This window comes from Sceloporus occidentalis, unplaced genomic scaffold, assembly GCF_023333645.1.
Source record: "Sceloporus occidentalis isolate IW3139 unplaced genomic scaffold, rSceOcc1.0.p SCAF_2, whole genome shotgun sequence".
Taxonomy (NCBI): Eukaryota; Metazoa; Chordata; class Lepidosauria; order Squamata; family Phrynosomatidae; genus Sceloporus; species Sceloporus occidentalis.
The window spans coordinates 37195905-37219163 of NW_028316982.1; the positions used below are offsets into that span (position 1 = coordinate 37195905).

General features: G+C 43.6%; 1 protein-coding gene across 1 annotated transcript in view; it reads left to right on the plus strand.

The window, feature by feature from the left end:
• Positions 1-23259, plus strand: part of LOC149318157 (sodium/hydrogen exchanger 9-like) — a 410327-nt gene that overhangs the window by 146538 nt on the left and 240530 nt on the right. The window contains exon 8 of the mRNA XM_089509098.1: positions 1735-1840. Within this exon, the coding sequence (XP_089365224.1) occupies positions 1735-1840 (106 nt within the window). The remainder of the gene's footprint in view (positions 1-1734; positions 1841-23259) is intronic.

Genomic DNA, 23259 nt, shown 5'->3' on the forward strand with positions numbered 1-23259 from the left:
TGGGGCCCAGTAATTTGTATGAGCTCTCTTAACCTCTCTACTTGGCTGTGCTGACTCATGTAATGCAAGAGACCTAATCTCAGTTCTTTGAATTAGGCTACGAGCTCCATGAAATCAAGTCATAGGCCACATTTGCTTCTGGGGCTGCATGTTGCTCACTCTTGCCATAGGCAATTGGTTAGAGCAGTGATCCTACCAGAGGTAGGGAGAGAAGTGCTAGACCAACCCTTCCCCTCCCACCCAACACAAATGGTATTTTAACACCAAGGAACAAAATGATAGTTCAGATAGAGTGATTTAAACAAATTTTTCTTCTATTACTTTATTGGAAGAGATCTTAAGATTCCCATTTTCTCTTCCTTAAATTAATATTAAATAAACTCCATGGAGCTAGCAATGACCTTCCCCTTGGCTTGAAATAATATAATCCTTGAGCTAATTTTGACTTGATCATCTTGTTTGCCATTTGACTTTGTCACAGCTGCATTTCCGTGACCTGAAAACATTGCAAAGAGAAATAGAAATAGAATTAGACACCATCTGAACTGAAGTAATGCTGGAAAATTAAAGCTAAATTTGATCGCATGATCACAGAGATTTGTTCATCTGCTTCTGAGCAGGAATAGTTCTTAGCATGGCCAGAAATACTGTTCATTAAGTTTCATACTCTAAATACAACAGCAGCTATTTTTAAAACAAAGAAAACATGGCTTTTGCTGCAGAACCAATAAACCACTAGAAACATAAACTTATCAGGAGTGGAAATTATTCATCACTGCAAATTGTTTCTGATTTTGAAATATTCCCATCCCTAGGGTTGACTCAGCCTTGCATCCTTCCATAGGTCACTAAAAGGAATACCCAGTTTGTTGGGGGCAATTGGCTTACACATTGTAAACCACTTAGGGAGTGGTATAGAAAGGTATTTGCTCTTGTTATTAAAGAGAATACAGGTGACATTTTAACTAACTGCACATAATCATTTATTAATATGGTTACCACCATCTCTTGAAGTAGTGGAGGGATTTTTGCCACTTCTCACCATCTCAACAGATTTTTTTTTTTTGTGGGGGGGGGGGGGGGGCTCCTAAAACTCTTTTCATTTTTTGGTCAGATGAGCAACTGAATTATGACTGTACAGTAGCTCGGTTATAAAGGGTTCTGTTTGTCATCATTTTAGCCAGGTAGGAAACACTGCAAAATGTGCCCAGCTGACATCTGATAACATCAGTAGATGTAGAATCTACATTCTAGGCCATGTGGGAAAACACCATGACATATATCCTTCTATTGCTTCCATGCTTTCCTCTACCAGAAAAATGATCCAATGAATTGATCTAGAATCCAGGGCCTCCCTTGGTGGATCTCCAGATGTTGTGAAATTAGAAACCAGATCAGCTCCAGCCAAAATGACAAATGATCAGGGATAGTAAGAGTTGCAGTTCAAAAAGCTGTGAAGATCCATTGTTGGAAACCAGTGACCAAAGTGAATTTTGTAATGGGCTAAATGTTTCAATTATTTTATTATGTCTTCATAGGTGAGGAGGTAAAAATGTGAATCACATTTCTTACATGTTGTTTCATTTCTATTAAATTGTTGATGGGACCATAATGTCCAACTGGGGGGAGGGTGATGTGTGGATTATATTTATATGTAGAAAATATTGTTTCAGGATTCATCCTGAAATTTGTAAATGGTTGCTCTTCCTTTTCCTTAACTTTTACTTTCAGCACCTGACAAAGTTTACCAAGCTGTGTGAATTCCCCATGTTGGAAACTGGCCTATTTTTCCTTTTGTCATGGAGTGCCTTCCTGTCTGCTGAAGCTGCTGGTCTTACAGGTACATATACAAAAGAAAATAAGCACAAAATATTTTGGAACAAAATCTTATTAAGGAAGAAATTGAATGAAGGAAAAACAAATTTATGAACACTGTTCAGAATTCTTTAGCACATATAAATACTTCCACTGAGTGCCTTCATCTGGCATATTTTCTAATCTTAAGGACAATTACAAAGTATTGCTGGCTATAAAAATGCCCCATGGATGCAGGATCAAGGCTATTGCCAATATCCAAACAACAAAAACCAGAAAACACATCTTAACATAAGTAGAAACATTTCTTTTGAGTATATATGACAAACCTATTTGTTTGCAAATATGTTTACAAATGCAGCATATTTGTTCAGACAATTTTCATTCCATTTTTTGTTGTTAAAAATACAAAAGTAAATAGCAGGTGGCTGCAACTTGGAAACATTGTTGACTAGTCTTCATGGGACTGACATAGCTTATAGACTACATCTCATTTTGTGTGAATTATATAAAAGAAAATGTCACTGAAAATGAAATAAAATGCAAACCATAAAATATCAATAATAATCACAACAGCAACAAAATAAAACAGAAGAAAATGAGCATCAGACACTTCTGCATTTTTGTTTTCGGCAAAACAAATTTGACCCCTGGAGTTCCAGAAGCAGAAAACTATCCTATGGGCCTACTTAAATGGACAACCTCTAATGGAGGAGTATACTTCCCCTTCAGAATAGATTAAACACTACTTGGGCTGCATCCGCACTGCAGAAATAATCCAGTTTCACACTATTTCAACTGCCATGGCTCAATGCAGTGAAATTCTGAGGACTGTAGTTTGTTGTGGCATGAGAGCTCTCTGACAGAGAAAGCTAAATGTCTCACAAAACTACAGTTCCCATAGCATTCATCCATGAAAGTTAAAGTAGTATCAAATGGGATTATTTTTGCAGTGTGGATGCAGCCCTAGCCAGGTCACTTAGAACTGCATATATGTAACCATAGCTCTATCCTGTCTAGACCGAGTCTCAGTTGAGGAGGAAGATTTTTATTGATATGTCAGCCACATTAATTGTTTTTAGAAAGCTTTTGCCAATAACCATACTAAAAAAAAATCATTAATTGTCTTATGAATTTTCTCTGTCTACTTTGAGTTGTCATTTACAACAGATATTGAAGAAAATTATTTAGTTTTCCATATTTTAAAGTTCTGCATACATGAGCCAAAGTTGTGATGAAGTTATCAGACATTTGTTGAAACCTTGATTTCAAAAGGCCCTTGCAGTATATTTGCAGATAACACTGTGAATAGAGTATAAAGCTCTAAGATCTTTTGGAGATGCCCTTCTCTCTGTGGGCATCTATGAAAACTACTGTGAAAGTGTGGTGAGGAAAAATGTAGAAAGCCTTCTCAGTGGCTGCTCCCACACTATGAAACCCTCTCCCTATGAAGACTAGAATGGCTCCCTACTTTATCTCTTTCCATTCACAAGCAAATTTTAAAAAATATTATTTTCCCCAGAACGTGGGCTTATTGGGACCTGTGAACACAGGTTGTTGAGTAAAGTTTCCAGGGCATCATATCTCCACTCTGATCCTTACATCAGAACAAAACCGGAAACAAACGTATCTGGGAGGGCACATTCCTTTTTTGAGTGACTTGAACTTTTCATTACAATGAGTCAGGAAACCATTTTATACCAGGAAGCTTGGCATGACTCTGGAGCTGAAAAGAACATTTACGTTAAGAATGAGGTTTCCAAAAGCTTCCCACATCACTAATTGTTTCTATTTTCATTGCAAAAAGTGGGTGTGTGGTAGAAACATCCATCTTCAAACACAACACTGAAATAAAAATGGATTTCCCCCCCCTGTGTAGTTTTGGTAATGGTCTATGTTCTTTGTTCCCATCTTTACACTGTAATCTGTTCAGGTAAAGATTCACTAGCTGATCAATAAACTGCCTTCCTAACAATATACATCTGGTGCTACATGTTGCTGTATCAGTCAGTATGACTTAATGTGTGGTCAAGCCAGATCACCATGGAAGCAACTTTTGTTTTTGTGTCAGCATTGTGTGAAAAAATTGTGCACTCTTCCTGTATCCAGGAGGGACGATGTTACTCACACCAGTTAGACAGAACAAAGGAGAGGACTACTTTAATGCAGAAGTGACAAAATTGAGGCAGACTTTTCTCAAGTGTGGTATAGTGGTTTGAGCATTGGACTATGGAGTTTATCACACAGGAGGAATTTCTCTTAATTTTGAATGAAAAGAAAGTGGGGCCAGAATGCATTCACATGAATTAGCTAGTTCAGCGAATTTATGTGAATTCGAATTGCATTCAAACTGACAACTTCCCTTAGCTAATAATGTCCTATGACTCAGGAGACAAGGGTTTGAATCCCCTCTCAGCCATGTAAACTCACTGGGGTGACCTTGGACAAGTCACACTTTCTCAGGTTCAAAGGATGACAATGGCAACCCCTCTCTGAATAAACTTGCCAAGAAAACCCCATGATAAGTTCACCTTAGAGTTACCATAAATCTGAAATGACTTGAAGGCATGCAACAATATGTATGTAGCTTTTGCTAACTGGGGGAGAGGGGATCAGGAATGAAAAGTAGTAAAGCTCCCACTCAAACACAATTCTCAGCCTATCAGATTTTGTTCCATGACACTGTCACTAAAACCAAATTCAGAGCCAATTTTTAAACTGAATTATTTGCTGCCATTTGATTTGATATCAGTAAGCATGCAAGCAAATCAGATTGGCTCCATGACATTATGATACCATCATACCCACTTCAAGGTACCTGATTGGTTGGGATCATATAGTTGGATAGAATCACAGTGGGTTTGAGGAAAATCTTTTGCCTTCTCTCAAAGTACAATTTTCTGGACAAATGTTTGTTATAGTCTTATATTTAACATTGCTTTTGTGTGGGCACCAGGTCTCCATTCATAATACCCCATTATAGTGCCATGATTCTACTTTAACTGCCATGACAACATTGTATGTAATTCTGAGATTTATGATTTAAGAGACATTTAGAATTCTTAGCCAGAGATCTCTTGTGGTTTCCCAAATTTCAAATTCCAGTATTCCATAAGTTACAGCCATAGCAGTGAAAGTGGAATCATAGCACTGTGTGTGGTGAAAAAGAGCCCTAGGAAATTCCAAGAGTCAACTAAAACAAAGGTGGGCAAAGTCCAACTTATGGGCCACAGGCAGTCTACCAGACTGAAAAATGTACTCCCAAGCCTCTGGAGACCCCCTGCAAAAGATGAAAGAGCCTTGCTACTTGGAATAGCTACCATCGCTTGCAACACCTTGACATTAAAAAAAAAAAAAAATCCTCTGTTTCCCATTGCAACCAAGATGCTCCTACACATTTCCACCCCTTTATTATAATTTCTACATAACCTTCTCACTGCCTGTCTTCCCTCCATCACCAGAAGCAAATCTTGTCAGGCCCTCCAAATGCTCCCAGCCTGCCTTCCATCCCTGCTTTAAATCCTGTTTACTCAACCCACTTGAACAGAAATCTTATTGGTCCCCTCCAAACACTTTCCCCCCTCCATCCACCCCTCCTTGCTTCAATCCCTGCTTTATGATCTCTTTGTTCAACCCCCTTCAACAGAACTCTTGCTGGTACTTCTGAATGCTTCTCCTTCCTGGAAAGATAATTGTTGGATGATAGATAGATAGATAGATAGATAGATAGATAGATAGACAGACCATGAATGTAGCCCCCAGGCATACCACTGTTGCCCAGCCCTGCACTAAAGGGATATAGTATGAGGTCATTTAACACCTTACTTTTGGAAAGGGACCAGTATGACAGTGGAGTAGCAGATCTGCCTTATTCTGTACCACCTGTGCAAATACCCTTTCCCATATTAGACAAAGAAAAACAGGATTTTTGCCACTGGAAAGGAAGATGCTAACAAGAAGCCCTGGCAAAAGCCACCACAAAGGCTTCTCTCTTACCATGCAGATGAAATGCATGAGTATATTTTCAGTATGAAGTACAGTTAGTCTCAATCTTTTACCAAAAAAAAGATATACTGTACATCACAAATTTGGTTTTATGGCTGATGCTTGCACTGTTGAAATCTTCATAATCCATTCCTATATGTTGCATTGATGGCTGAGTTGCTGCTGACAGAAGCAAATGTCCCCACCCTCCCCTTTAAATAATGAAAATCTACACTGAACCTATCATACACAGAGAAACAATGCTTTTAAAAATGGCCTTTGTAAACAGCTATTTACAAAACATCTAGTACTTGCAGAAGATTATAGATGTAATGTGAGCATCTATGTTTTGAAGGAGGCACTATAGTGTGAAGTTCTACTTTTCAAGTTGCCAACCACTCCATTATATACTTCCACCCATCAGTGGTTTTATTCCTGTGCCTTCTCTCTCAAATTGGCATGAGCAAAGTGGGGCCTATGAACCATATGTGATCCCCTGCTCCATTCCCCAATGTCTTTCTGCAAGCCTGCACATACCTCCTTATTGTCTCTATATAGTGCCATATTGACAAAAGAAACTGAAGAAATGTTTCAAACATGCAAAGTCAATGAGAGATTATTTTCAAGCAGAGGTACCTAGGAAGATGCATTCGCTGTAATAATGTAAGGTAGTCTAGTCACATATGTTGACTACACTACCTGAGGAACTAATTGTTCATATGTCCATGATATCATGTCCTCGCAAATTATCCAATACAGGTGCTGTCACATAAAGGGAGGAAGACATTTTAACTCATTCAGATCAGATAAAATAAAGTGGATAATAATTTCACATGAGTGGGAAAGGGAACCTCTATAGCAGGTATCGAAATTATGTCTCTTTACATTCATTTTTATAAATGTATATAACATTTATATAAATTATAAAGTTAAATTGTTTGAGCTGAGGGTAACTCACATAAAAAGAAACATGTCAGGAGAAACCAAAGGCTGACTGATGTTAGATACTCTAAGATGTGCTACTGCTGATTTGGTATCAAGTTAGGCTACCAGAAGTGGATCCAATATTTTCTTGAAAACAACTAGTCTGGCATTTGGATAGAATACTTTCTACTTTTAAAATGCTTGAAAACAATGGTTTTGCTACAGTGAAAAAATAGAGATGCCACCAACAATGATTTCATTGCCTGAAGCACAGCCACTTAAAAAATAAAACCCATTTTTAGATGACTGGTACATACTGTACAACCAACCAGAATCTAATTGGCACATGTCATCTTTTCACACCCAAAGTGACATATCATAGTCTCTCCCTTCAGTCAGCCTGGAAAGTGTTTCATCCTGTTCTTTTAACTATCTGAAATCATAGCACAAATTTTTAAGGTGATACTGTGCACAGATGGATTTTACACTTATGGTATATAGGCGATATAGTAAACTGGTTTTAGAATACAAGATCTGAGTGGAAAGTATAGTCCATATCTGGTTCTCAACCTTAGAAAGAAATGAACCTTAGAAAGAAATGAAGTTCTTGCTTATAAATTGAGGAACTGTTGAACTCATTTGAAAGGAAATTGTTCTGTCCCCATGAGGAAATGAAAAGTAAAATAAATCTTGGTTTTCTGAGCCTGTCACTTTAAATGTCTTTTCTCATTTACACAATAATTTTTAACAGCAGAAAGTTGTAGCTGTGGAACCATTTACACTGCTCCAGTGGTAAGGGAGTACTACCATTTGTACCATCAATTATTACTAGTATTACATGAGTTCTGATAATTCTGTCATCTGGCCACTAAAAATAATGAATCCTAATTAACTTATTTATTTGTTCATTCAACTCTTTAATATATTGATTCTCAGAACACTAGGATCTCCAAGGCAATGTACAGTGGGTAACATTTGGCCCTAAAACTCCAGATAACTTCCCCCAGTGGCTTCATGTTGATGTTAAAAAGCATAAGGGGTAGGACTACACCTGTGGAACCCTAGAAGCTAACAGCCAAGAGGCTGAACATCAGTACCCCCAACATCACCTTCTGGGACTATTCAGTCAAAAAGGGCTGGAGCCACTGCAAAACAAGTCCCATACCATGATCAGTGGCCTCAACTACCACCAGAAGGTCCAACAGAACCATCATGACACACTCCTGTAAATTTTCCAGCAGAGGTCATCTACCAAAGTGACCAGGGCTGTTTCTGTCCCATAACCAAGCCTGAAATTGTTTTTCAGTTTATCTTTACTTATCACCAGCCCTCATTCCAAGAGAGTTTCCTGGCCTGACTGAAATATACCAAACCAAGTAGGTGACACATGCAGCTTGCTATGTGAGTCATAAGCTATGTCATTTGGTGTCTCAGTTGCCACCATACCACCTGATTACTGTTATAGCTGTAAAGGAGAATCTGTTAAATTATGACCTCCCACTCTGTTCTTCAAAAGCATATATGAGTCTTTTACCAGCTATTGCATTTCGACATGTGCAAGGGTTTTGAGTCTCTGCTCTACAGATGCAGTGCACTGTGGAAATCCACTCATACGATGGGAAGCATAGCTTCATTTTTATATTAATACATTGTGTTACACTTGTAGAAAGGGCTCGTGGGACCTTAGACTTGTCTGTGAAGTCCATGTGTTAGGTATGTCCATCTGGGCTAGAGTTACCTAGATGTGGATCTCTATCAAAAAGAAAGAGAGAAAAAGATAAGGTAAATCTGGTATGTTTTCGTTTTGAAAAATCCATGCTGGCCCTTAGTAATCATACCATTGTTTTTCACTGTTGTCACAGACTGATTATTTATACGTATGTCAATTTTAGAGCCTTTCTTGGCATTGATGGGGGGATACAGATGGGCAGAAAAGGGCGGTGAGACACCACCCTTTTCTCCCACGGATCGTTGCCACAGTGATCACACATCACAACAACAATATGCCTGGGAAAAGAAGCCACAAAATGCAGCTCCTTTCTCCACCGCTGCCGAGGTGCCATTAGTGTCCTGGAGTGGCATGGTGATGTCCCATGTGTGCTGCACCATTTGGACGTGGTGCATGAGGCATGTCATCGTCACATGTGCTGTGTAAATGCGGGCACGCCAAGATAGTGCCAGCAGTGTGTAGCAGGGCTCGGATGTGTGCAGACACTCTGCTCTCCCGAACCCTAAAATCGGCCCCAGGCCGGCGCATAGCACCAGTCTGTACCGGACCGATGTCAGTGAAGAGTTGTTTTTTTTCTTCCTCTAGCATATTTTGGGGACAAAATGAGAAAGGGGGAAGGGGGCTACATCCTATTGCTTGTCTCAAACACAAAATATCCTATTTTTAGTGTGTGTGTGTATTACAAAACAAACCTCATAAAACATACATAAATACAATTCATACATTCATTTCCAGTCTTCCAGTCTTCTACATATAAACCAAAGAATGGAATAACTGTGATTTACAGATATCAGTGAAAACTGCTACTGTGATTTTAAAATACCTGTGATTCAAAACTGTGATTTTCTGTGATTTCTGTGATTTTCTGTGATTTCTGTGATTTTCTGTGATTTCTGTGATCTGTACACTATGTTGGAGCTCAGTAACAGAATGACTCACAGTCACAGAAAAAGTAGCAGTTCACAGTTTGGAGGCTCAGTAGCAGAATGAAGCACAGTCACAGAAAAAGTAGCAGTCCACAGTTTGGAGGCTCAGTAGCAGAATGAATCACAGTCACAGAAAAAGTAGCAGTCCACAGTTTGGAGGCTCAGTAGCAGAATGAATCACAGTCACAGAAAAAGTAGCAGTTCACAGTTTGGAGCTCAGTAGCAGAATGAATCACAGTCACAGAAAAAGTAGCAGTCCACAGTTTGGAGGCTCAGTAGCAGAATGAAGCACAGTCACAGAAAAAGTAGCAGTCCACAGTTTGGAGGCTCAGTAGCAGAATGAATCACAGTCACAGAAAAAGTAGCAGTCCACAGTTTGGAGGCTCAGTAGCAGAATGAATCACAGTCACAGAAAAAGTAGCAGTTCACAGTTTGGAGCTCAGTAGCAGAATGAATCACAGTCACTGAAAAAGTAGCAGTTCTGTGAAAATCACAGTTTGGAGCTCAAGAGCAGAATGTGTGGCTGCATCCACACTGCAGAAATAATCCAGTTTCAATCACTTTCAGTGCCATGGCTCCATCCCACAGATTCCTGGGATTTGTAGTTTCCAGAATTCCATAGCACTGAGCCATGGCATTTAAAGTGGTGCCAAACTGGATTATAAATAATAAATAAAATAAAAATTTTATTTGTATACCGCCCTTCCCATGATCAGGGCGGTGAACAACAGAATAAAACTATACAATATCATCTATATATCAAGACAAACAAACAGTACAGGTATAATACAACTATTAAAACCAATATTAAAACCCCTTAAGCCAGCTACCCTTGCTGTCAGTGAGGGGGACTAGCTGAACTTGTATTGGGGAATGCTGATTGGAACAGGAAGGTTTTCAGCTCCTTCCTGAACTGGGCCAGGGAGGTGGCCGAGCGGAGCTCAGTGGGCAGCGTATTCCAGAGGGTCGGGGCGACGATGGAATATGATCTCCTTGTTGTGGAGACTAATCTGGCCCCTGGAACCCTCAGTAGTTGCTGCCCAGATGTTCTGAGGGTGCGGGGCGTAATGTATGGGGAGAGGCGGTCCTCAAGGTATCCTGGGCCCAAGCCATGTAGGGCTTTATAGGTTATAACCAACACCTTGTATTGCGCCCAGAAGCGAATGGGTAGCCAATGCAGATTTTTAAGTACCGGTGTAATATGACTGGTCCTGGACGTGCCAGTGACCAGTCTGGCTGCCATATTCTGGACCATTTGTAGCTTCCGGGTATGGTACAAGGGTTGCCCCATGTAGAGCGCATTGCAGAAATCCAATCGAGAAGTTACCAGAGCGTGTACCACTGTTTCAAGGTCCCTCTGGGCCAGGTATGGGCGCAACTGGAGAATAAGCCGAAGTTGATAACAGGTGCTCTTGACCATCGCATTCACCTGAGCTGTAAGGTGAAGGGACGAATCAAGAAGCACCCCCAGACTGCGCACAGAGTCCTTCACAGGAAGCGTGATCCCATTCAGGACAGGTGGAACCACCGCCATTCCTGGACCAGGGGAACCTATCACAAGTACCTCCGTTTTCTCTGGATTCAAACTGAGTTGGTTTTCCCTCATCCAGCCCATTACCGACTCCAGACAAGCCACAAGAGGAGAGACGCCATCCTCAGTCACTGCATCAGTCAGAGACATAGAGAAAACTATTTGGGTGTCATCAGCGTACTGATAACCCCGCGCCCCATGTCTCCGGATGATCTCTCCCAGCGGTTTCATGTAAATGTTAAATAGCATGGGAGACAGAATGGCTCCTTGAGGGACCCCACTTGTGAGGGCCCTCTTATCGCAGCACACGTCTCCCAGCTGCACCATCTGGAACCTCCCAGAGAGGTAGGACCGGAACCACTGGAGCGCAGTGCCCCCGATTCCCACCTCTGCCAGGCGCTCCAGAAGGATACCATGGTCTATGGTATCGAAAGCCGCTGAGATGTCCAAGAGCACCAGCAGGGACACGCTTCCCCTGTCGATGCCCAGACGGAGATCATCGACCAAGGCGACCATGGCCGTCTCAACCCCGTAGCCCGCCCGAAAGCCAGTTTGAAATGGGTCCAGATAATCCGTTTCATCCAAGACCGATTGAAGCTGGATTGCAACCGCCCTCTCGATCACCTTCCCTAGAAATGGCAGCAGCGAGACTGGCCGATAATTGCTATGTATCAGGGGGTCGAGGGAGGGCTTTTTTAACAGCGGTTTTATAGTGGCCAATTTCAAGCTGGATGGAAATTGCCCATCCCTCAGAGATGTATTAATAATCCGGTGTAACAACGAGGTTACCGCCGGTCCTCCCTGAGCCGCTAGCCATGAGGGACAGGGATCGAGAGAGCAGGTTGTCTTCCGAACGCTTCCAAGGATCTTGTCCACATCATCGGTACTGACCAACTCAAACTGATCCAGTTTAATGGAGTCCACGGAGACTCTGGATGCCTCTACCCTTGGTTCTGCCCTAATGCCAGCGTTAAGACCTTCGCTTATCCGAGAGGTTTTATCTGCGAAGAAGTTGTTAAATTGGTCACAGCAGGCCTTAGAAGGTTCAAGGATCTGGTTCAGGGTGGGAGGGAGCTGAGTTAGCTCCCTGACCACCCTGAACAACTTTGCTGGACGCGACTCCGCGGACGCGACACGAGCACCATAGAACGAGTTCTTAGCTGCTCGTATCGCCTCTCCATAGTCCTCCAAAAGGCAGTCCAGGAGAGCCTTGTCGGCTAAGCGTAGGTGTTTCCGCCAGCGGTGCTCTAGCCATCGCAGGACCCGCTTCCTTGCCCGGAGGTCTTCTGTATACCAGGGCTTACATTTGGAAGCGGGCCTGAGAGGGCGCTTGGGAGCGATACTGTGTATAGCCCTGGAAAGGCCGGTATTCCAGATACCAGTCAGGGCATCAACAGAATCGCCGTCATTTCCAACCATGTTCCCCTCTAAGGCTTCTTGGAACCTTTTGGGTTCCATCAGCCTTCGAGGGTGGACCATCCTAATAGGTCCACCACCCCCGGGGGGGATCTGGGTAGAGGCCTTGATTTTTGCCTCCACGAGGAAATGATCCGTCCATGACAGGGGGGAAATATTGGTTATTTCCGCCCACGGATTTTCCGCGTCTGTACAAAAAACCAAATCCAGTGTATTACCCGCAAAATGCGTTGGACCCGAGATCAACTGGGACAGGCCCATGGCCGCCATGGTATCCATGAATTCCCGAGCCGCACCGGTTGGAACATAGTTGGCAGCGAAGGGGATGTTGAAGTCACCCAAGACAAGCAGCCTGGGTGTTTCCAGCATCAGCTCCGCTACCAGCTGTGTCAGCTCGTTAAGGGAGTCCGCTAGCGCACGGGGTGGCCGGTACACCAGCAGAATCCCTAGACTGTCCCTAGTCCTCAGGGTCAGGTAAATACACTCAATAAAGGTAGTTTGACGGATGTGGTTCCTAGTGAGAGACAAGGTGTCCCTATGTACCAAGGCCACACACACACCCCGCCCACCTAACCTGGTCTGGTCCTTCACCGAGAACCTGGTAGGGAGGGCCTGTGCCCACACAGCGTCTCCCTCAGGCCCAAGCCAGGTCTCGGTAATGCAAGCCAGGTCGCACTTGCTGTCCTCTAGCAGATCGTAAATTATGTGGGTCTTATTGTTAATCGACCTGGCATTGCACAGGAGCAGCGACAGGGTTTGTGGCACGGTTGGAATGACCCTTAGGTCCCTTTGGTTGGGAGAGGGACAGGAAGGGAAGATAGATATGACGCATCGATCTCGCCTTCCTCTGTAACGCAAGTCCCTTCTCCCACCGCCATACCTCCCCCTGCCCCACACTACCTCAATAGGAGCTCCGCTCAAGCAGATGTTACCCTTCTCCTCCCCAACCAAAGCATTCCCCACGTCCATATCCTCCCCCTCCCGTTTCCCAGCAACTGAAAGACCAGAGGTCAGACACTGCAGTCATCCTCTGCTCTAAGGCTGGCATGGACACTCTCCTTCAGCCCTACGCAGCCAAAAATTGCACAGCTGCGCAGTTGCGGAGCTGTGGAGTCCTCCAAACACAGTCCGTGGGCGGCCTCCCTGGGGCGGTGCGCAGATGCGCACCTCCAACACCCCAGAGAGAGCCGCCCGGCAGCAGCGCAGCCCCTAGCACAAGGTCCGGTGGCAAAAAGGAGGCGTGACGAAGGAGGAGTCCAGCGAGCTGGCTTTCAGCGTGCCGCTGCCCCAACACGCCCCTCGCTCCGCCTTCCTCCCAGGTGACCCGAATTCGGCCCTCCGGAGCCGCTTTGGAGCTGCTGGTAGGCAAACTGGAGTCCTCCAAACACAGTCCGTGGGCGGCCTCCCTGGGGCGATGCGCATTATTTCTGCAGTGTGGATGCAGCCACAGTCACTGAAAAAGTAGCAGTTCTGTGAAAATCACAGTTTGGAGCTCAGTAGCAGAATGAATCGCCATCACAGAAAAAGTAGCAGTTCTGTGAAAATCACAGTTTGGAGCTCAGTAACAGAATTAATCACAGTCACTGAAAATCACAGTTTGGCCTTCAAGCCAGTCACAGTTCCAAACTGTCTAGTGAATATCTGTGAAAAAGTAACAGTTCTGTGATTCTATTCCATTCTCTAAATTTATTTATTTATTTTGCTTATCATATTCAACCACTTATCCAGTATTTCTTTAGTAGTTGTCCTCAATTCCTTCCTCTATTTCCATCTTTTTTTCCCAATTTCAGTTTCCCAATCATTAACAACTACTTTTTCTTGATTTCTAACCAATTTTGTCATCTTCTTTTTCTTCTTCTTCTTCTTCTAGTACTTCCCAAATATTATTTTATATGTTTGGCCATTTTCCTTTAATAAAAGCATACAATTTTCCCATTCATTTGTATCTGCAGTTTCCTTCTCCTCTAATTCTTGATCTTTATTTGTATTTTCTGATAGTCTTTTTGAAATTATATCATTTTCCATCATTCTAATAATTTAATTATCCATTCACCAATTGGATTTCTTTCTAAAGGCCCATTACAGACGGGCATAAAGTACGCGCTCTGTGCGTACTAGGGTTAGAAAGGGGCATCACTTCCTGATGCCCCTAACCCTAGCACGTGCGGAGCGCTTACAATATGGCGGTTCCCTATACACATAGGCGCCGCCATGGCTACGTCATGACTGCACCGCCTCCAAATGGGGCGGCGCAGAAGTGACATACTGGGGCCGCACTAGGGCACCTGGGGCGCCCTTTCCGCGGCCCCGGAAGGAGCTCCGTTTCAGAGCTCCTTCCACCTTTGCATCTGTGAGATGCTGTGGGCAAAGCCACCCCTCCTTTCCCTAACAGCAACAACACACAAAAACTGCTTTCCTCTTCTCCCACCAAGGAGATAGGGAAAAAAAAATCCAAGCTTGCACAACAGAAGACCTACACAGATGGAAAAGAAAGAGAAGAAATCTAGCACAGAGTGTCCTTTTCCCGCCGCCAGGTAGGAAAAGAGGGAGACAGTGAGAAAACAGAGAGAAAGAGTCCAAGAATCCACCCTTTCTTCAAAGTACCAAGCTGAGAACTACAGCTCCCAAAGCAAAAACACACTTGCCTAGCAAACTATGTTTCCAACAATCCGAAATCCCAAACCACTGCCGCCATGTGATGATTCCCTGGGAGCAATGCCCTGTGCGTGGCCCTTACTCCCAGGGAGTCCCTTAAAAGAAAAGAACTTTTCTTCCGCTGCCACCACTCAGTGAATTTCAATGAACTATATTTCCCAAGCACACACTGAGACTTGCTTGGGAGAGAGATCTAGTTTCCTTTCTTGCTAACCCAGAGCAATCAGTAAAGAACACCCATTAGACCGAGCTTAAGACGCATGTACAGGGAGCAGAGAGAGAGCCAGTAGACACTTTTTAAAAGAAAGAAGTTTATTTTAAAGAAATAGCATGGAATAGAAAGATATCATGCATGCAAGGGCCTCCTTGCCTTGCAGGTCAGAAAGCATAGCTACAAAGTATTCATTTCAGGCAAGCTATTTGGATAAAACATAATAAAAGCCTAGACGCGCTATCTAACACATTTTCCTAACAACTCACGCAGTGATGGGATTTGTAGTCCGTGTTGAGTTTTTCAGATACCAGGAGCTGCCCTCGTGGCCTAGCTCCACTGGCATCGCTTTGCCTGCCTCCATGCAAGCACACAGCTGGTTTCCCCAAACAAAGCCAAGATGGAGAACAAAGGACACATGGTCCTACAGGGTATTTAAAGCCCTCTCTTTGAATCTTTTTGAAAGGCCGTGCTGGCACTGTTGATTGGCCAAGTGAGCCTTACGTCAGCTATGATGTAGCTGCTCATCAGAATGTGATGTCAGCTCTCATTAGCATGTACCTCCCCTTAGATTAACCCTTTGTAGTCAGGAGAAGTTTCTAAATGACAGGATGACCTAGTCATCACAGCATCGCTGGGCGCAGCCTTTACATGGCTGCGCCAGCGACACAGAGCAGAAAGGGGCCAAGCGGCCCCCTTCTCCTCCTCCCCGGCACCACCGGGTGTCCTTGTGGCTTGAAAGCCCAAGGACACCCCTTTTCAGGCCGCAGGGAAGCGGCCTTTTGCCGCTTCCCCGCAGCCTGGAAAGCGGCAGATCGGGGCCTCAGAGGCTGCTGTTGTGGCAGCTGAGGCCCCGATCTGGCGGGGAAAGGGCCGGTTACAGGCTGCCCCAAACGGGCGGTCTGTAATGCGCCTTAGTTTCCAATATCTGGCATAGACCAATCTGGCAGCTGCCAGCATATTAAAAAAAAATCAATAAGTGTCATAACATTTCAAACTAAATCAAAGTTATCTTGAGAACTGTAAACTCAGCCTTAGTTTCTGCATGATTTCACAGAATTCTATATTTCTACATTTTTTCTTTGGATTGCTTCTTGGGGAAAAATAATGGTGTTTATAACTAAGATCCCTATGGGGAGTCTCAAACAATACAAAAAAATCAAGCACTTCAACTTTACAGCTATCATAGTGTGTGGATCTGATATCTGTTCAATTGCAACAGTCCTCTTGAAAAAACAATAACCTGATAAATAGAACAAAAAAAATAATAATCTGAGTTGTATTTAGAACAGGGTGCAATCTCTGTGCTCTGATGTCATTGCAAAGCGTCACATCCCTGGATGAGTGCCCTAAATGTTTAACTCAGCCAGTTTTCTGATGCTTCTTGTCAGCCTGACAGAAACAGGAGCTCTCCAACGAAAGCCTGTGTGTACTGTCAAGTTTTCCTATTTGCATTGGTGCAATGCAATTGACAAAAGCCTCAAAGCAATATGCTGACACCCAGTTCTGTGGGACATTCCAATTAAAATGCTCCTTGGAGATACTGTCATCCTGGTTTTTGATTTGATACAAGCTGCCTAGAAGCACTAATTCAGGTCTATTTTAAGAGGATTCCTTTTACCCACCAGAAATCAATCTGAAATCCTGGAAAACTATACTTCCCTTCATTTTAAAGCAGGGGTCAGCAACCTGTGGCCCGCGGGCCGGATCCAGCCCGCCAAGGTCTTCCTGCCGGCCCCTGCGCAGTCCTGCCGCCGATTGCCGCCGATTGCCCTGTTTTCACGCCGCTCCGTGAAGTCTCGCATGACCTCAGGATGGCAAAGGTCACGCGATACTTTGGCCGCCATTTTGAAAAACAAAATGGCGGCGCCCATCTAGGAGGCCCGGTGCAGCCCCTGGAGCACTCCAACAGGGCTCCAGGGGCTGCAGTGGGCCTGCAGCAGGCTCCACCTTGCCCTCCGCCCTCCTCCTCCTCCTCCCTAAGAGCAGGGAAAGGAGGAGAGGCAGAAGGAGTGCAGAGCCAGGGAGAAAGGGAGCCAGAGCGGCAGCTGCAGCCACAGCCACAGCGAGAGGTTGATAAGGTTCATTGGGGGAGGGGGTGAGCTGAAGTAAAAACAGTTGAAGAAGAAAAAAGTTGAAAAAAGGAAAAAAAGTCGACACAGTGTGCATGCTTGCTGCAGTTTATTTTCAATTGCATTTTAGTAATTTCCTTGCTTGTAACTTTATTATTATTATTATTATTATTATTATTATTACTACTTGCCCTGGGTGTTCTTTCTGAAAAATGCCCTCTCACCAACTTGTGGCTTTTCTGGGCTGACACAGTGTGCATGCTTGCTGCAGTTTATTTTCAATTGCATTTTAGTAATTTCCTTGCTTGTAACTTTATTATTAGTATTATTATTATTATTACTACTTGCCCTGGGTGTTCTTTGTGCAAAATCCCCTCTCAATGAGAAAGAGGAGGAGGAGGAGGATGAGAAAGAGGGGGAGGAGGTGGAAAGGTGAGTCATTTCAGGTCTGCCTTGGGTTTTTTCCATTAATTTTTAAAAATATATAACACTTATTTTTGTTTTTTTATTTCATTATTTTTATTATTGCTTTTTATTTCATTTCATTATTTTTATTATTTATGAAGGTAAGACAGTGTGACTTTCCAAAGTGCTGTAACAAAGGTCTGCTGTTAACAATGATAGTGGTAGTGGTGATGATGATGATGATGATAATGATGATGCTTCGGTGGAAGCTCCACCCCGGTGTGTGGCTCCGCCCCCAGAAGGTGGAAGCTCCACCCCCGACATGTGGCTCTGCCCCTGGAGAATGGAAGCTCCACCCCCCTGCTTCGGCCCCCCCAGTTGTCTGAGGGACAGCAACCTGGCCCCTGACTCAAAAAGGTTGCCTAACCCTGTTTTAAAGGGATAGTTTAATCAACCATTTTCAACATAGCTCACCCATATAAAAACCTGTAATTGCTTCAGTCTCAACAGGTATTGGTTCCTGTTGGCAGGTATAGTATGCTTTGTAAAGCCAAAAGCAAAATTATGTTTTATCCATTATTCCGTGATGAAGAGGGAAACATACATACTGAAAGTGTTTGTCCCAAAGTGCAACTAAATTTACTACTTGTCTAGATTCTACTGGAATCAATGTAATGAGTTAGTGTTACACATTAATTACATTTATGTCCCATCATTATTCCATCATGGCATTTAGGATAGCACACACCGTGTTCCCATAGGCATTAACCAGACTCTACCATGCTTAACCTAAAGTTCCAGCAACAAGTGTCTTAAAATAATAAGCCCACTGTAGATAATGTAAATCTCATTACTTTGAATCAGACAGTGCAGACCTCATCTGCACTGCAGAAATAAAGCAGTCTGACACCATTTTAAATATCATGAGTCAGTGCTACAGAATCCTGGGATGTGTAATTTTGATAAGATATTTAGCCTTCTCTGTCAGAGAACTCTGGTGCCACACAAACTACAAAGCACAGGGTTCCATAGCATTACTTTACGGCAGTTAAAGCAGTGTCAAACTGCATTATTTATGCAGTGCAGATGCAGCAGAAGTCACAAATTGGATTAAACCTCAAAGTCAGAACATCCTTCAGGTGGAAAAGCCTCAAAGTCTGGATGATCAAAAGGCACCAGAAATTCTAAAGAATCAGGGTGAGCGAGATATGGACTGCCAAGACAGTTTTTATGTGTGAGGTGAAGAAAAGAAAGGCACTCTATTCCCAGTTCACACATAGAGGATCAGTTGATACTTACTTCACCACTGATGATAGGAAGATCCACCACACCTAAAAGCAGCAGGCTAGATTAGGAGTCTACATGACAGCTTGTGTGGCAGGCACAACCTTATTTTCCAACAAAATGTTAACATCCAGGGACTTCAAGAGGAAGGGCTGGGAAGCTGCAACCACTTTGCCATAGCTTCTGGTTCTTGTGGTAGTTGTCTCACTTTGGCAAATGTTCAGAATGACTCTGATTATTTTGCTTATTAAGATTCACAAGGATATTATCCCTGCCCTCAAGTGTCACCCTGTGAAAAGCTTTACAAGAGGGTCCAGGGACTCCTCTTAATAGCAGGAGGGTGAGGGGAAAAGACAGACATAGGAAACAGGAACTTCCCTGAATTAGAAGAAGCTATCTTTCCTCAAATTCCAAACATAGTGTGGAGAAGGAATGGTTTTGCAGAATTTACCTGGAGAATTACACTATAGATAAAGAACTCCCTGCTAGCTGATAGTAAAAGAGTCATGTAAAGGCATTTAAAAAAGAAAAAAACCTAAATTATCATAAATCAATTATAGCTTCAGCAGACGACAATTCTTACACAATATATCTCAAATGTTGTTCTGCTGGTTCCCTTCTCCCTAACTCTATAGTCATTAAGTAATCATTCATTTAATGTAGAATGAAAGACAGACAGTCAGACAGACAGATCCCTTTAGGGGGGATTGTTTGGAGTTTGGGGGGGGGGGTTGTTTTGTTTTTTACAGATTTATTGACTGCTCATTTTTGCTACCAGAAAATTGATTTGGTTCACAAACTATCATCTTTTTTATTATCCAGTTGAGATGTTCCCCATCTATTTCTGACAGGGTAATAACTTGCTAAGTGACAATTTTCACTATACACCAAAAAAGTTTGTTTTTAAAAATGTTCTCCCATAGATTGCTACTTGTGAATCTTATCTCATTGTAGTCAACAAATAAGGCCGCCCAACTTACCGGGCCTGCCAGGTTACTGGGGCGGACAATCGCTCCGGCGCTGTTGCTGCCGGGGCCTCCACGCGAGCATGCCTGCCCGCGATTGGTCGGGTGAGTGGAAGGGGTGGCCCTTCTGCTCTCGGAGCTGGGAACTACAGTTCCCAGTGCCCCTTGCATGGCCTACAGGAGGCCCCTCTAGGATGCCTTGGTCCTCTCGGGCATCCTATTGGCTGCCGGGGCCAGGAGGCGGTGCCTCCATCTTTTCCCAGCCCCTCATTGGTCCCTAGGCCTATTTAAGGCCTCATGGCACTCGTTTCGGCGTCATTCCCAGCTTGGCTCTCCCTCCCTCCCTCCCTCCCTCCCTCCCTCCCTCCCTCCCTCGGCTAGGGTGTGTTATCACAACTTTTGGGGGCAGCAACATAGGACCTGGATCTGGTGGGCATGGTTTCCACAGCTGTGTACCACTGGAAAGGGAGTCCGTTGGGACTCAGGAGGAATGAGGACAGGCAGTGTGGTCATTGCGGGGACCACACTGAGTCAGCATCTCCCAGTGACTAGGGGCTTAATTAGAAAATGCAACAGGCAGGTTGCATATATGCAAGAGGGCATTTCCTGTGCCCCTGTGTCATCCCTAAAGCTTGGCCGTGACCAGGCATCCTGTTCATCGACCAATCAGGGTGTTGATTGATGTTTCCAGATCCAACCTCATGCCTTGGGACAACCCTTACTGTTTTATTGCTGTTTGTTAATAAAGTTATGGCCTTTCCTCCAAAATCTTTTATTTTGTTTCATGGGGGGGTGACTTCCCTCCGCAGCAATGGATTTTGGTCTTGCTGCCAATGTTGACTATGGGCCCATACAGACAGGCCAAAATAAAGCTGCTTCGGGTCACTTTGGAGATATGCTGTTTAAATGATGCCCTTAGGACTGGAGCATGACTTTGGCGCAGCTTCCAGACTCTTAGGACACATGCATCATTTAAACAGCATACTTCCAAAGTGACTCGAAGCAGCTTTATTTTGGTCTGTCTGTATGGAGCCTAAGATGGCCAAATTCAGCTTACAGTATTGAAAAGAGGGAAACAGAGAGGGCTTGAACAACTAATTAATTTCAAGTATTAATTCCTCTAATAGCTGAAACAGTCAAAAGAGAACTTTACATATACCAGCTATCAATTCAATACCTTTTTACATTTAAACTTTTTTCACGTTTCCTTGCAAATGAACATTTCATTTAGTAGGAAATTGTTCCCAGTGAAGGGATTGTTATTTTTAGCTCCAGATGCTGAAGGCTTCACTAGCATTTAATGAGAAAGGTACCAGTGAATAATTTTTCTTTGACACATGCCATTTAGGTGTTGGTGGTTTGGAATGAAAGCTGAATGATGTCAAGAGGAAATTGAATATTTCCACTAATAAGTTTCCTCATAAAAATAATGCACAGTTCAGTTTATAATTCAGACACACTGAAGAGAGGTCACTGTATTGTCAATTTGTCTTGAAAACCAATTTCTAACTAGCTGCAAAAGAATCAAAACTTTTAAAATGAAATTGGGGTAGCATGATCCAGCTTACATAAAAGATCATGAATGGACTCCATAGGCTCAGGTATGGGCCTAGAAAGTATCAGCTAATCACATCCACAACATTACATGCATAGCACCATTCAATAATGATAATAATAATAATAATAATATGTATACCCTACTCTTCAGACAAAAGGCTATCAGAGCAGCTTACAAATTCTTAATTAGACATTTCCCTGTCCTCAGGCTTACAATCTAAAAAGACAAGACACAAAAAGAGAAGGGAATGGCAGTGGGAAACGGGGAAAGTCCAGCAGATCTTCTCTCCCTTGGAGGCCTGGACTATGGCAGATGGACTGGAGGGAGGGCCCTTCTTCTTACTCTGATTAGGCCTGCCCTTTTCACCCCCCAGGATGAATGGTGGATGGAGGGAGGGCCTTCTTTTCAGGCAAGGCCCGATGGAGCTGACCTGCCCTTCTCTCCCTCTGGATGACAGTGGAGGGAGGGAGAGGCGGGCCTTCTTATTTTCAGGCAAGGCCTGATGGAGCTGATTTGCGTTTCTCTCCTTCTGGATGATGGTGGATGGAGGGAGGACCTACTTCTTTATGAGGCAGAAAAGGCTTGATGGAGCTGGCCTGCCCTTCTGTCCCTCTGGGGAGATAATTATTATTAGTACAGTAGAGTCTTGGGAGTTTATCAAATAATAATAATAATAATAATAATAATAATAATAATAGTTTATTTATATCCCGCCCCCCTTGAGGTCAATCGAGGCGGCTAACAACGATAAAATACATTGTAGATCAAAATTCCCTCCCCCCTTAAAAAAATATTAAATCAATTATAATTAAAACCAACTAATTAAACAACATTAACACATACACATTATTACAAGACAAAAACAAAACAGAACAAAACAAATAAAACTGTAAACTACGGTAGCATTTCCAAGGAGGACCTTGGGGACTCTCATAAGAACAGGGTTCCTGAGGCCAGGGTTATCTATTCCGGAAAGGCCTGCCGGAAGAGATCTGTCTTAACAGCTTTTTTAAAGCTGTCTAAGGATGTCAATTGACGGATCTCGTCTGGGAGGTCATTCCACAATCTGGGGGCGACAACAGAAAAAGCCCTCTGGGAGGTAGCCGAAAGCCTAGCTCTTTGAGACTGCAGCAAATTCCTCCCAGAGGACTGGAGTGTGCGGGGAGGATTATATGGGAGGAGGCAGTCCCTGAGATAGTTTGGACCCAAGCCATTTAGGGCTTTAAAGGTGATAACCAACACCTTGTACTGGGCCCGGAAACTAATAGGCAGCCAGTGGAGAGACTTCAATACCGGAGTAATATGGTCCCTCCTTGATGTTCCTGACACTACTCTGGCCGCCATGTTCTGCACTAATTGCAGTTTCCGAATCAAGTACAAGGGTAGCCCCATGTAGAGCGCATTACAGAAATCTAGACGTGAGGTTACCAGCGTGTGTACAACTGTCTCGAGATCCCTTACTTCCAGAAAAGGGCGCAGTTGGCTTATCAGCCGAAGCTGATAACAGGCGCTCTTGACTGTCGCATTTATCTGATTTATCATCAGGAGCGATGAGTCAAGGAGCACCCCCAGACTGCGAACACAGTCACTAGAGGAAAGTGTGAACCCATCCAGGACTGGAGGTTGCAACCCAATTCTTTTTTGGGGGCCGCTACCGTGAGCACCTCTGTCTTGTCTGGATTCAGTTTCAATCTGTTTTTCCTCATCCAGCCCATTACTGCTTGGAGACATTCATTGAGAGAGGAGATGCCATTAGAATTCGAGGCCGACAAACGAGACACGGA